Here is a 15,537-nt window from a genome sequence, read left to right on the forward strand (position 1 = left end):
AAACAGAATAAAAATTGCAAAGTTTTTTCTGAGGTGACAGTGTTGAGGAAAAAAACTCCATGAGATGGTTTGGTAGTGAGAGCTTAATAAATAAAACAGTATGAAGGAAAGAATGAAAGATAAAACAATGAAAAATAAATAAAGAAAGAAAGAAAGAAAGAAAGAAAGAAAGAAAGAAAGAAAGAAACTTCTTTGTGTACTTCCACACTTTGCGTGTGTGTGTCCGTGTTCTATCTGATAATAGAAACTTCCTTTCTTATTAAAACATTCTTGTGGTGTTTGTGCAAAATAAGAGATGCACAGGCATGCTAAAGATTAGCAAGCTGGCATCTGCACTTTCACTATTTAAAAATAAATGTCAGTAAGTTCCAGATGTGTGCTTCAAGCTTTGAATGCAGGCTTTGCTTCAAACTGTAGGTGACTTACTTGTAAAATAGAGAAGATGCAAAAAAATAGTGATTGATTTGTGTTTGGCTTCCAGCAGAGAGAACGATGAGCAGATGATAAGAGAGCAGGGGAAAGAACAACAGGGCACAAATGTGCAAATGTGAAATCTATGGAGAATCAAAGCACTCATTGGCACTTCTGCCGTGACTAACACGTGTGTGTGTGTTTGTGAGTGGGTGTGGGGTTGGGGGGTTGGGGGTAGACTCAGATTCACAGAAAAAAGGCAGTAAGAGGATTTTTAATGAGAAGTAACTGCATTGTTTTAAGCACATTAAATGAAACATCTGGTCATTTAGGGCTACTCTCATTTTTTCTTTTGTCTTCAGGCACTCATCCCACAAACACTAGCATTGGATATGTAATGAGCACTTGGGTTATACCAGCCTTCTTCACTTCACCTCATCCAACCTTGTATTAAGTAGCAACATTTCTCACATATTGCATCAGGATCCAAGTTTCAGGCAATCATGCTAATATGAGAGACGCAACAAATCCTAGCTCTCAAGTTCATTACTGGCCTTCTCCTTTCATCACTTCAGAATATGAACAGTGGCCTGAATAAAGCTTAGCACAAACTAAAATGGAATGACAAGATGACTGCCGAGTGCTTGTACTGTAAATTTATAGAAATCTGGGCAATTTACTCTTATTTGTTCTGTGTTGCGCTACCTCTTTCAGTGTGATGGCTGTGGAAATAGACACTTGCCACTATGTAGAACATCATACATTCCACACTATAGGTTACTTTTGCAGTATCTCACACGCACAAATGCAGGCATGCATATACGCGTACACAAACGCACGCATGCACGCTCCCGCGCTCGCGAGGGCTCCCGCGCTCGCGAGGGCTCCCGCGCTCGCGAGGGCTCCCGCGCTCGCGAGGGCTCCCGCGCTCGCGAGGGCTCCCGCGCTCGCGAGGGCTCCCTCTCTCGCACGGGCTCCCTCTCTCGCACGGGCTCCCTCTCTCGCACGGGCTCCCTCTCTCGCACGGGCTCCCTCTCTCGCACGGGCTCCCTCTCTCGCACGGGCTCCCTCTCTCGCACGGGCTCCCTCACAAGAAGTTTTAATGCTAAAGATGCATTAAAACAAAGCAAAAGAACACCATCTTTTTCCTCTTTGCTTTTTCTAAGTAATGGCTAAGTACCTGCTAGTACTAAAGTAATGCATTTAGGGCTTGGGATTCAATTATTTGCATCTAGGGCACAGAAAAAGAAATATTTAATGTGATGTTTATATAATTCAACTGTACATAATTCATGCTTATCAACTTCCAGGTTTCAAATTAAAATAGAAGACAAGAGTGCAGAGAATTACAGTGACAATCAGCGAGAAACCACAGTGGAAGTTGCTTAACAAGTGGCCTAATGCCAACAAGGGTTTGGGGGTGGGGGGACGACACAGACATGGCAAACTCCTTCTCATGGAGACCTCAAGTCTGCCATTGGGAAACGCAAATCAGCACAAACCAAACAGTCAAACCCCAAGAGATGAGAGTCAGAGCAAGGCAGCGTGTTTGTTATTGCACATGTTTGAGGTAAACCACAGGTCCTTGGATTGTATCAATAAAGTTTGGAGAAGTGAAAGGAACTTTTCTATTGACATTTAGAAGGATATTTAAACAACAAAAAAAAGGTTTTGTACATACCGTATCTTTTAAATTCACTGGACACTTGTGTTCACACAGGAGTTGAACAATCACAATGTTCCCATTGGCAGCTATGAGAGAAAATTGACAAAACCACTGAATATGCTGTGGGGGAAAAAAACATCAAAAATACAATGCTAGCACATATTTTGTGGACAGTGAGTCACTCAGGAGAACAAGTCAAGCCTCCTTTATTTAACACAGACATTCACTTTAGAAGAAGTTGCTTTTGCTCGGCTATGCTAACGAAGCTTTTAGCTAAAGGAGAAAATCCTTTAGATATTTTTAAAATATTAGATATTTTATCTCCAAGTTGAAAAACGACTGCAATAAAAATATGGGAGTTCTCTTGACCAAACTTTGCACCCACGTGAAGAAGCAGATCTTCATAACGCTAAGTTGATAAGACCAATTAGAGCACTTTCGCAGTGGCATTGAGGGGGAAGGATCTGCCTTCTACAAGCGTAGTCCATCTAGATACAAATACCCATAACAGGAAGAAAGCTATTGAAAAAATAGTAATTCACAGACATTTGAGTTTTCTAAAATCTAATCAATTATCAGCTAGTTACAAGAAAATTTCCTTTTAAATCCTATAAAAGTTCAAGCACTTGTTCTTAAGATATCATGCTAACAAGAATCTAACCATCACCTAGTGGTCAGGGCCTTAATGAGCAAAATCTGTACAACAATGTTTTGTGTTCAAAATCACATCTTCAAAAGGGTTTATTTATACACGGATGATCATTCATTTTCTTTGTATGTAAATAACTGAGATCATCTCAACTTTATGCAAATGAGGCATGACACAGTGAAGTGACTAATTGACAAACGATTACCTGGATGGAGCCTGTGGTGTGACATTTCTTCAGTTTCGCACTCACAACCACAGTTCCTAGCTTTAATTAGCTTGAAAGAAAACTTATAATCGACATTTCATCTTAGCTATCTGTTCATCTATGACCCGATATGTAATATGCGCATAGAGATCGCAGCTGCTAATGAGTTTATGTTGCTAGTACAGATAGCTTGTTTTGCTAATCTGCTAGCAAGGCTAGTTATTAGTTCTGAAGCAAGCTGACTGTACTAGCTACATTGTCTAAATAACACTGTACTAAAACATGTCTTATTTAATATAAAGTTAGCTTCAAAAGCTACACACACAACAAAAAAAACAATATGCTCCATTTTGAGCAGGCGTCTTGTCACTTTGTGCAGTTCTGATGCAGGAGACACTGGCTGGTGAGCACTTTCTCCTCTAAAAGGGAAAATAAATATGACTCTACATGACCCCACCATTCTGAGATTTAATGCTGTGTTTTTAAAACCAAAGACAAAGACAGGTACTGTTGCTAAGAGACATCACACAAAAATCGACCATACTGGACGGTTAGGACACGGTCCAACATATCAGTAGCTATTGATGGTTGCACTAGTTTAATCCTAGTCTTTAATTAGCAAAGGTGTCTCTTATTTGGCTAAAATGTTAGCATGCAACTGCATTACTCTTTGCTCAAATTGTCCTTAATACCGGAGTGTTTCTTACCTGCGTGATGAAGAGCAGTCCTCCCACCGCTATCCAGAGCATCTACAAGACATTTACTCTGTAGGAACAAAGACAGAACTACATTTATAACATTTACTCAACTAAAACTTTACATCAGCTTGGATATCTTACTGAACTTTAAATGAAATAAAGGAACATTCTAGCATCAAACTAGCATTTAATATTATTTGTCTTGTCTCATATACTTCAAGCAGTGTGATGTAAGAAATGTGAAATATTTATGCTAATCATCAAGAGAAAATGTCCCAAACAGGTTTCCCAGTACACGCATGTTCAACCCGCAACTTTCTGAACATACAGCATATTCAGTGAGAGCCGGTGACATGTCCAACACTGACCATCGGTGAGTAGATGTGGGGGTGTCTTAACTTTATGCAAATATAAAGCGACTACCAATGACAAAGAGCACAAACTGCTTCTGCATCATCTCATACATGATATGATGAATATACACCGATCAGGCATAACATTATGACCACCGTCCTAATATTATGTTGGTCCCCCTTTTGCTGGTAAAACAGCCCTGACCCTTGGGGAATAGACTCCATTAGACCCCTTGTAGGATCCTTAGTCCTGCGAGCTGCGAAGTGGGGCCTTCATGGATCGGACTAGTTTGTTCAGCACATCCCACATGCTCAATTGGATTGAGATCTGGGAAATTTTGAGGCCAAGTCAACACTTCAAAATCACCATTGTGCTCTTCAAACCATTCCTGAACTATTTTTGCTTTGTGGGCAGGGCTCATTATCCTGCTGAAAAATGGCCACAGCCATCAGGGAATACCTTTCCATGAGAGGGTGTACATGGTCTGCAATAATGCTTATTTAGGTGGTACATGTCAAAGTAACATCCACATGGAAAGCAGGACCCAAGTTTCCCAGCAGATCAATTCCCAAAGCATCACACTGTCTCCGCCGGCTCGCCTTCTTCCCATAGTGCATCCTGGTGTTCCCCAGGTGAGCAACGTTCATGCACCCATCCATCCACGTGATCAAATCCTTATTGATGCCCATTTTTAGTGATTCTAACACATCAACTTTGAGGACAAAGTGTTCACAATACTGTATCTCCCACCTGCTAACAGGATGGGTGGATGGGTGCATGAATCAGTGTTATTCACTTCACCTGTCAGTGGTCATAATGTTATGCCTGATTGGTGTATAGACTGCTGAAGTTTAGACACAAACATCCAAATCTCCCTCAAAAAAGTTTCATTTTAGACACAAAAAAAAATTGAGGTTGAAGCAATTAAACTCAGCATTCATTTCTGGAATCCAGACACAAACTTCATTTAAACATGTATTTAAACCCTGCTATAAAGGTAAAGAAGATTTTCAGGTTCACTCTCAAAACCAGTGAATTAGTTGTCTAGTTACAGCTGGATTTGGACTTCTTTAGAAAATTCTTTCTAAACACCATGTGAAGATACAGTAAGGAAAGCATTTCATTCATTCATATATATATATATATATATATATATATATATATATATATAAATATATATATATAAAAAAAATGCCAGTGCCGGCTGTTTTCGTCATATTCATCTTCAAGGTTGTCAAACAAGCTCCACAAACGTCTGTTCAACCCAAACAATGAAAAAAATCCCAAGATTCCAACTAGGCATGGAAACAGTGTTGGAAAAAATATGCTGGAAATGTGCACCCTGATCATGAAATAATAATAAATAGCCTGCAGATATTTACACATACAGTATAAGACAAGCACAATTCTGTCTTTCTTCATTTTATGCTTTTCAGATTGGGATTGGTTGCTTTATTATGCTTTATTAATATGCTTTATTCTGGTTTAAATCACAGACCAAATGAAATCTAAATCTTTGTGAAACTATGGAGTGCTTTATTGTGCAGGCGTCCTTGGAAGTTAAAGCTGTTAAGCCTATGCAACAAATATTTGTACATGGTGTTGACTTTAGCAGACTTTTTGGTAGAAAACAATGAATTCTAAAGCAGCGTTATAATCTGCTCTACTTCTCTACTCCATTATTGAACATATGATGGCTTTGGTAGGAAGGAATTTATGCTGAATCTATAACGAATTTAGAAATTACACTCATGCTCAAACTTAGAAGTTGCTCAAAAGCTCCTAGTTACAAAAGTGAAGTTAAATATATATAGTTAAAGAGAGGAAGAGGATCACGCTCTCACGGGTCACCTAAATGAGGATCTAAGGAAATTTCACTGTGCTGTGACAAATAAAGGCTTCTATTCCATCTGTTTTTGAGTCTAGTTCCTCTCAATGTTTCTTCCTCATATCGTCACACTCTGGCTTACTCATTCATGATAAATATAAAATTTTAAATTGTCATCATTCTTTACTCTGAATCTGTGTTACAATGCCAAGGTTAAAAGTGATATAGAAATAAAACTAAATTGAATTTAATTATAATGCTGCTTCACACTGCTTTCTTTTTCTACCAACATGTACTAAAGTTCTCACTAGCACTGTGTATTAAGTATTTTTTTTTTTTCTTTTAGATGTTCCATCAAGAACTCCATAAAGACACACAAATTAAGTTTCACTTTCAATTTACTTTCACTGGAAGTCTCACTTCCAGATAATCTAACCTGGATGCTGAACATTCGTACCCAAGAGCTGCTGCGGTAATCATCGAGACGGTCTTGTGCTCAGCTCATGAGTCTGCTTAAACTGCACAGCTTTTCAGAACACTGTGCAGTGTTTATTATTACGCTTCTATACCTGTACACCACAACGATTTTAAAACAAACCTAGTGTCACCCAAAGGAGTTATGGATACTCGTTCTGCATCTGTATGCTTGTGTTTATTCGCTTTGTGGATGTGACTTTGTTTATATTGGGGAAAACTGGACAGGTGAGTACTTCACATGACATACATACATTGTGCAACACGTAGGTAAGCTTTTCTGTATTACACTAGGGTAGGATAGGGTAGGGTACCCACACTAGGGTAGGAGCGCGTGCCACCCTCTATCTTTTGTTTGGATAGGAAGTATAGGTGAGACGCTGAAGATTTGTTTTATTACTTTCCTTTGTAGTTCAGGTTAGACGGTTAAGTTCAAGTTAGCGCGGTTTTGTTTTGTTTATTTCTTTGTTTTGGCACCGCTTGTGTCTCTTTTCCCCTTTGTGTCTTTTGTTATCTTGTTTCTGTAGATATCGTAAATATTATCACCTTTGTTACCACCACTTGTATGATAATAGAGACAGGTTTTGCCCACTATTTGTTGTCCTTGTCGTTGATTGGCACATACACACCAGAAATCTAACTTTATAATCATTTCATATTGTTACCTTCCCAACCATAACCCTAAACACCATTTGGGATCGTAACAATTATCTTCTGAGTCTGGTTCCTCTCACGGCTTCTTCCTCTTTTGTCTCAGGGAGTTTTTTTTCCTTCACAGAGCTCTGGCTTGCTCAGAGATCTAATCTGCTTCGGGATTTCTGTAAAGCTGCTTTGTGTATTGTTAAAAGTACCATACAAATAACATTAATTGAACTGAATTCATCACTTCCTAAACGTCTGAGCAGAATCTAGCTGCATTGTGACATCCCCTATGAAATAAACATGCAGCATTTGCACTTTAGTATCTTCTCACAACGACTGTATGGTTCTATGAACAGCTGTATGGCACATGACTCTCAGAGGATCACATTATAAAACTTGGCACACATTAATCCTGCAAAAACTCCATTCAGAAACAATGTGTGCATTATTTATCGAGCAGAATGAATTTCCACAGCACATTGTGCCCAAACATGCAGGAAAATCATGAATGCCACCGTGTAAATGCCACCTCCTTGGTTCCTTGGATTTAAGCCTCTTGAGATTCACGAAGGGAAGAAAAAAAACAGAACTTAAATGTTTTCAACTACTCTTTCCACAAATCACAGGGTTTCTGTGACTGTATAAAGCACATGATATGAGGCATAAAAAATGTTCAGTTTTAGAATGACAAGAACTCTAGGATTAGCGCAAAGCGAAATGACCTTAAGAGTGTTGACTTAAGTGTTGTTCACCTTGAGTACTGTCTCTCCTTTTTCTTTTTATTCTGCTCAGTATCAAGACTCTTAAAGCAGCAAAACATGAGATTTACACTGTACTATACTCCACAGATTCAGAGATACACATCAACACATTCATGTCTGGTCACATTCATCTCTGATCTCATGAAACCGCATGATTCAGGTCATTAGGTCATGAGTGATGATAACATTCTTTCACTGCCTGCATGGAGCATTTACATCAGGAGCAGGAATGGAAAAGTCTGAAACTAACACCATGAACTAATACGTGAGCATAAACATGTATACCGAGACCATTTCAATGGATGTTGCAGAGAAAAGCAGAGATTTGTGATGCTACTGTACCTGTAGGAGTTTTTTGGCACATTCCTGATGGTTGTTTTTGGCAGCAAGGTGTAAAGCACTAAAACCTGAAACAAACAGAGAAGGGGGGCGGGGGGTGGGATGAGTTGCCCCCAAACACCTCAATTCAAGAGTGTTTTGTAATAATCTTTTGGATTTAGCCAGTGATTTCTATTTAAAAGACACAATTCAATGGTAATTATATGGTATATAAAAGAATTGCATGGTTTATACACTTCACATTCCTGTGAGTCGATGTAATTAATAGCAAACAGTACTTAGAAGTAAAACATGGTATACAGTATGGAAGTTGTAGATGTAACGACTAAGTGAAAATCATCAGGTAAATTTCAGCATCTAATGTTCAGATGTAAACAAGTAAGAGTGTAGCATGAACACACTGCAGTGTAGACAAACCTGAAGAGTCGACTACAGACACATCAGCTCCATGGGACAAGATGATGGCGAGACACTCTGTCTGACCCCGAGTTGCTGCAACGTGCAGACTGAAAGAGAGGAGACACACATTAACACACACGCATGCTCACCTGGACATGCACACGCTCACCTGAACACGCACACGCTTAAACATGCACACGCTTAAACATGCACACACTCACCCGAAAACGCTCACGAACACAAACAAGCACACGCACACAAACAAGCACACGAACACGCTCACGAACACGCTCACGAACACGCACACGCTCACGAGAACACGCTCAGGCTCACCCAAACACGCACACGCTCACGAACGCGCACACGCACACCTGAACACACACTCACCCGAACACGCTCACGCACACCTGAACACGCACACCTGAACACGCACACCCTCAAAGACACGCACACCCTCAAAGACACGCACACCCTCAAAGACACGCACACCCTCAAAGACACGCACACCCTCAAAGACACGCACACCCTCAAAGACACGCACACGCTCAAAGACACGCACACGCTCAAAGACACGCACACGCTCAAAGACACGCACACGCTCAAAGACACGCACACGCTCAAAGACACGCACACGCTCACAGAAACACACACGCTCACAGACACACACACGCTCACAGACACACACACGCTGACCTGAACACACACACGCTGACCTCAACACGCACACGCTCACAACATGATCCCTTTGGTGGAGAAAATGTTTAGAAAACTAGTCAAATTATTATAGTATCCTGATTCAAATTATTATAGTATCCTGATAGTATCCAGAACAGACTAATAACATTGAGATATATTTATCTATCACATTTAAGACATTTAGCCTGCTATACATACAAATGCTTTTGCAATATCAAATGTTTCAAAGTTCAGAAAAATGGATATTCGCCAATGTGAATCTGGTGTGTGAATAAATATCTCAGCCATATCAAGATAAAAGAAAGAATTTATTTACTCGTGATTTGGGCTTTAATATATTCATCCTTCACATTTTTCACGTGTACCACATTTAACAAATCAGTGGACATGGAGTGGTCCATCTACTGCGTCTTTTCTCCATGGAAGTGTCGCTGATTAAGTGCGGGATAGACACAGGCTCAATGAGCTGAAGAATGATGTCCTCAGCACAAACAGCCAACAGCTTATTCTGTCTGCTTGTCAAGATTAGATTAGATTTACTCGAGTGTTTAATATTAATAATTTAAAAGAAAGCGATCCAAACAAAATCAATCACTCACTCACTCATTTGTACCGATTATCCGGCAAAATCAATCAAATAAGACAAATAAGACATGGCATTCAATTAGGACTAAAGTAGTGGCGTAGTATAAACGGAGGAAGACGTAGTGGGAGACTAACATTTATATACGTAAATGTAATACATTAAAAAAGGTATTAACATTTTTGGATTAGTATGCATTACCATGAAACTCCCTTTTCTATACTTTGTGCATTTTTTTTATTTAAGTTTAAATCTTCTATCACTCACATATTGTAGACAACATAATTCTAACTTCCTTAACTAAAACAGACCTGCTCTTATGATGTGCTTATTTACCATTATTATTTGTAATAAGCTTTTTGCCTTATATGGAATTGTGTGGGCGTGGCTAAATGTAAATCAGCTGTGCTGTAAAAGCCATTGGGAATTTATTCCTGACTCACTACACACTGGGCCTTGGGCAATTTGAGATTAGTCTAAGATACAAAAAGTGATTTGAAGAAGAAAGGTCTGTGGATTCTTATAAGATGAGCAACTGGTTTCAATAGAAAGGTGTAAAATAAAGAATTAAAAGCAGATTATTACGTGTCAGACTGTTTGCTGGCAGTGCAATGGACATGAGACATGAGACTTGAACGAGCTTGATCTTTGTTGAGCGTTTCATTCATCCTCAAATACAGAAAAATCGATTTCCGATTAAGTTCTAATAGGTGTCTTTTTCTATATAAATCAGGAATTTAAAATAAAAAGGTCAGAAAGTGTCAAAGAAAGACATATAGCTATCACAGAAACTAGTCACGGCAAATGATTTCTGGTCGCACCACATGAAACATTTTTGATTTGCTCAAATTTAAACAGCACAAACCTGATCGATTTTCATTTGGCAGCCATTTACTTGTAGGAAAGTACTTCAAAAGGTGAAAGTTCTTTTGGTTTTTTTTTTTATTTTAACAGAAAAGCCTCAAAACGGTACTTTCCTGATGGTCGCACCAGATGATGGAAAGGTGTAAAATAAAGAATTAAAAGCAGGTTATAACGTCTGAACATGTCTGCTGGCATTGCAGTTGAGATGCAACATAAGACTTGGAAGAAGTTAAAACCTTCGTTAAATGTTTCCGGTTTTATTTGATATTAAATCGCTATTAAACCCAAGAATCCAGGCAACATTATTATCCGTTATAATAAACATACCGATCTGTGCTTTCGCTGACACAGTATCACAAGAGAATGTCAATTAGGAACATAGTAAAGATTTGGATCAATAGGAAAAGCCTGTGGTTCTCTCTGTACTCACGCTGACTTGCCCTCGCCATCCATTTTGGTTGCACTGGCTCCTTTCTTGGCCAGGAGCGAGCTGACCTTCTCCGTCTCCCCATGCTCCACTGCACTCAGGAGACGCTCATCATTTTTGCTCCACTCGTTGGACTGAAACACATACAGCAAGTGGGTTTCAGAACGGTCACAGTAACTGACCTGAAGAATAGGGGTGGGGGGTTCAGTCTTTTCTACTGTTGTGTTTTTTTTTTTAAATTTATCAATGCATCCTGCACCAGCTGCTACCAAAAAATTGTAAATGGTTCATCAGAGTCTTTTCAGCAGTTACAGCACATGATTGATGCTATTTCAATCTATTCACACTCGATTAACCACAGACTACATGCAGCGCCGTTCACCAGAAGAATTTTGTGCACAAAATAAATGAACTGAATGTGCATCATCTTGCTGTATTTTAATCGTACTCCAAAGCATATCGTTTCATCAAACTGCTGCACCTTGCAGCGTTTGAATCACCAGGTCTTGAATTATTTGTTAAATTGCCACAGCTTTTCATCAAATATTTAGTCCCCATGTTTCCTGTAAAAAAAAAAAAAAAAAAAAAAATTCATTTTCGTTGATTTCGTCCCAGCAAGATAATCAAGCTCCAACATCCTCAAATACAGAAAAATCAGTTCCCAGTCAAATTCTGATTAATATTTGTTTCGATTTATATCAAGAATTAAAAAACAAAAGGACAGTAAGTGTCAATATAAGACAGATAATTGTCACGCTAGACAATTTCTGGTTGCACCACATGATAAATTTTAGGTTCACTCTAATTTAACCAGCACACATCTGATCGAATTCCACATGGCAGCCATATACCGCACAACAAGAAAGTTTGTTCTTTTCTTTCGTTTATTTATTTATTATTTTTTTAAATTGGATTGTTTTTACTAGACAACTTTAGGCAACCCTCGTAAGTGAATTCTGAAAAATCTATAAATACAAACGCTGCCAAATGTTTCAAATTAAAACACGACTACTGTCCTCTCATGATGCGCATCACCATTTTTCAACGTTTCTGATAAACAAAAATTGTAAATCTGATGAAAGGTTTGCGTTAGCAAAATATTTTTCAAACCACACCATGATGCAATTTATTACAACAGTGAGATCATACTGTCCAGTGCTCATCTCCACCCACTAATGTATTCATATTTGTTAACTTATACATACCAGTTATTTTTAAGCTTTTTGCAAGGTCACAAACCAGCACAGCGGAAATTAAGTGTCTGTTTAATGGACGAACCAAACAGGAAAAAAGACAAACCAGCATGAAAGAAGGGCCGTGAAACAATGCGTGAAAAAAGACTGATTTAGTGTCATAACAATCCATTAAACAGGAAGATAGAAGTAAAAAAAAAAGGGCAGAAGTGAAAGCAACCCAGGGTCCAATCATTTTCCTGTAAAGAGCATTAAACAATGATTGCAGATGACCCGAACACACAAAAGGTTTCCAAATGTCTTTTTTTGTACTTAGATTAAAGGCTTTTACACCAGATGACCCAGCATGCAAAAAAACAGGAACCGAGAGTCTCTATATGACTGGCTGACAAGGCTCCGTGTTTTATTTTGGACTGTGAGAGGAAAGTAAACCGTATGGGTCAGCCGACAAAACACGACAGTCTCTGTTCACTATTTATGGAATGCAACAGGAGACGGCTCGCTAACGGAAAACTTGCCACTCTATTTTATACACAGCTTCACTTTGACCTGTTATCCAGAAGCACAGATCAGCCGGTACAGCAGAAAGTCTAAATCGTTTCACATTCAAAATGATGATAGACTCAGTGGGATATAAGCTATATTCCGTTTCACGTAACTTCAACCCTTACAAATAAAGTAAATGTAAACATAAGTAAAAAAAGAAAGAAAGAAATAGACTTTTATTATGTCAGTTGTATGGCCAGTTGTGCAAGGATTTAAATCACTATAAACAAAGATAATTTTGATCTTTGCAACAGAATTTCTCTAATTGCAGAAACCAAAACCTCAAACCTTCATGCCACATATTCTGGCAACGCGTGTATGTGTGTATCAACATACGAATTCGATTAGAACCCGAACAATGTGAGACGCTGAAACAGAAAGAATGAAAAATCTTAGTTACTGAAGGCTACAGTGTGTTTGACGCAATGCCATTCCAGTTGTCTATTTATATTCCCCACATCGCTCAGCCTTTCGCTCTGCTACATCCCGGCATGTGTGGAATAGGTGTAATGTAACGCAGCCTGCACTTATGACCTTTTTGCGTCCTCTTTCACCTCGCATCTGATCTGGGAGCTTGAGAAAGACAGCTAGCTGCTGTGAAGTGATTCGGAACGGCCGCTGATTTCCGAATAAGCCCTACAGAGCTGTGAGTGTCACAGTCGCGCAGTCGTAATGTCATTACGGTTTACAAACCCAATCCAAATTAGGATGCATTTTTCCTTTTCTACCTGCGATACGGCAACATAATTACACTAATTATAGTAAAGGGCTTAGTCACAACATGAACCAAAACCAACAACACGTCAATCTTTTCCCTTCAGTTTGTTTCCTTCAGTTTCCTTCACGCCTATGAGTCTGTTTGCAGAGGATGAATCAGAGAAAATCTGTTACTTGTTATTTGCTTTGGTTTCACACTACACAATTAAACAAAGCAATAAAAATGTCTAAGGGGACCTTGGGGCCATAAAAGTAATCAAAAATATTTCATTTGTTCGTCAGAAATATGCGGAACAAAAAAGTTAAACAAAGAAAAGCATTTTTTGCAATGAAAAAAGTTTTCTAGCAGTGTAGCTTTATTTTACAGCCATATTAATTCTTAAGTATCTGCACTACTGTCTTCTTTCTTCTAACAGACTCCCAGGGAAGACGACACAGCTACACAGTAATGCTTTCAGTAAGAAAATAAATGATTTATTATTGATGGTGAAACCTCTCTTTTTTTTTCTTAAGCCCCATAGGATTTTTCAGCTGTCCTTTGTTTTTTGTCCAAGAGGCTGTACTTTTTCCACTTTGGTTGGTTCATGTGACACCGGCCTCAAGTGTATATGCTCTACGTGTGACATGTGCAGATAGACGTCTATGCAAGCATCGTGGATTGACGTATTCACAGATACACAGTCAAAGGAGTCACCAGTCCTGGGACATGCAGCGTGAACATGGCTTTTAATAAGAATAAGAAGGTCCTGCAGCGGGCAGTAAGAATAGCTGAGCGTGTCATAGGTACATCACTGACCATACTCATTGACTCTAGAGTGGCCAACTTCAAAAGAAGGCCAACTGCGACTTAAAGCACCCCACACACCCTGGACATCATCCGTTCTCCCTTCTACCAACTGGAAGAAGATACAGAGTAATCATTTCAAAAATAAACAAACTAAAAAATAGCTTCTTCACCCCAGGCAGTCAAATGCTTAAATGCATCGCATGTCCAATTAGGACTTATGCAATAACCCCGTAACTACCTGCAATAATACTCTATATACACTACACCACTACTGCTCTGTTACTCCACTCCCTCTACCGCATTGCACTACCTCATATTATTTACATATGAAATTACCATATTTTGCATCTATTCATACCTTGTCATTCACAGACATTTTATATACACTCATCGGCCACTTTATTAGGTACACCTTACTAGTACCGGGATGGACCACCTTTTGCCTTCAGAACTGCCTTAATCCTTCGTGGCATAGATTCAACAAGGTACTGGAAACATTCCTCAGCGATTTTGGTCCATATTGACATGATGGCATCACGCAGTTGCTGCAGATTTGTCGGCTGCACATCCATGATGCGAATCTCCCGTTCCACCACATCCCAAAGGTGCTCTATTTGACTGAGATCTGGTGAGTGTGGAGGCCATTTGTGTACAGTGAACTCATTGTCATGTTCAAGAAACCAGTCTGAGATGATTCACGCTTTATGACATGGCGTGTTATCAGAAGATAGGTACACTGTGGCTATAAAGGGATGGACATGGTCAGCAACATATATATGTATATATATATATATATATATATATATATATATATATATATATATATATATATATATATATATATATATACACATATATACACACACACACACACACATACATACATACATACATACATACACACATACACACATACACACACACACCGGCCACTTTATTAGGTACACCCGTCCAACTGCTCGTTAACGCAAATTTCTAATCAGCCAATCACATGGCAGCAACTCAATGCATTTAGGCATGTAGACATGATCAAGACAACAGAAACTGCTGATCTACTGGGATTTTCATGCACAACCATCTCTAGGCTTTACAGAGAATGGTCCGAAAAAGAGAAACTATCCAGTGAGCAGCAGTTCTGTGGGCGCAAATGCCTTGTTTATGCCAGAGGTCAGAGGAGAATGGCCAGACTGGTTCGAGCTGATAGAAAGGCAACGGTAACTCAAATAACCACTCGTTACAACCGAGGTATGCAGAAGAGCATCTCTGAACACACAACACGTCAAACCTTGAGGCGGATG

General features: G+C 39.1%; 1 protein-coding gene across 1 annotated transcript in view; it reads right to left on the reverse strand.

Annotated features, from left to right (window-relative positions):
* The window catches only part of rai14 (retinoic acid induced 14), a 61,216-nt gene that overhangs the window by 20,604 nt on the left and 25,075 nt on the right, over window positions 1-15,537 (reverse strand). The window contains exons 3-7 of the mRNA XM_060890541.1: window positions 11,000-11,130; window positions 8,445-8,533; window positions 8,031-8,095; window positions 3,639-3,696; window positions 2,093-2,163 (exon numbers count right to left, since the gene is read on the reverse strand). Of these exons, the coding sequence (XP_060746524.1) occupies window positions 2,093-2,163; window positions 3,639-3,696; window positions 8,031-8,095; window positions 8,445-8,533; window positions 11,000-11,130 (414 nt within the window). The remainder of the gene's footprint in view (window positions 1-2,092; window positions 2,164-3,638; window positions 3,697-8,030; window positions 8,096-8,444; window positions 8,534-10,999; window positions 11,131-15,537) is intronic.

This window comes from Tachysurus vachellii, chromosome 17 (assembly GCF_030014155.1).
Source record: "Tachysurus vachellii isolate PV-2020 chromosome 17, HZAU_Pvac_v1, whole genome shotgun sequence".
Taxonomy (NCBI): domain Eukaryota; kingdom Metazoa; phylum Chordata; class Actinopteri; order Siluriformes; family Bagridae; genus Tachysurus; species Tachysurus vachellii.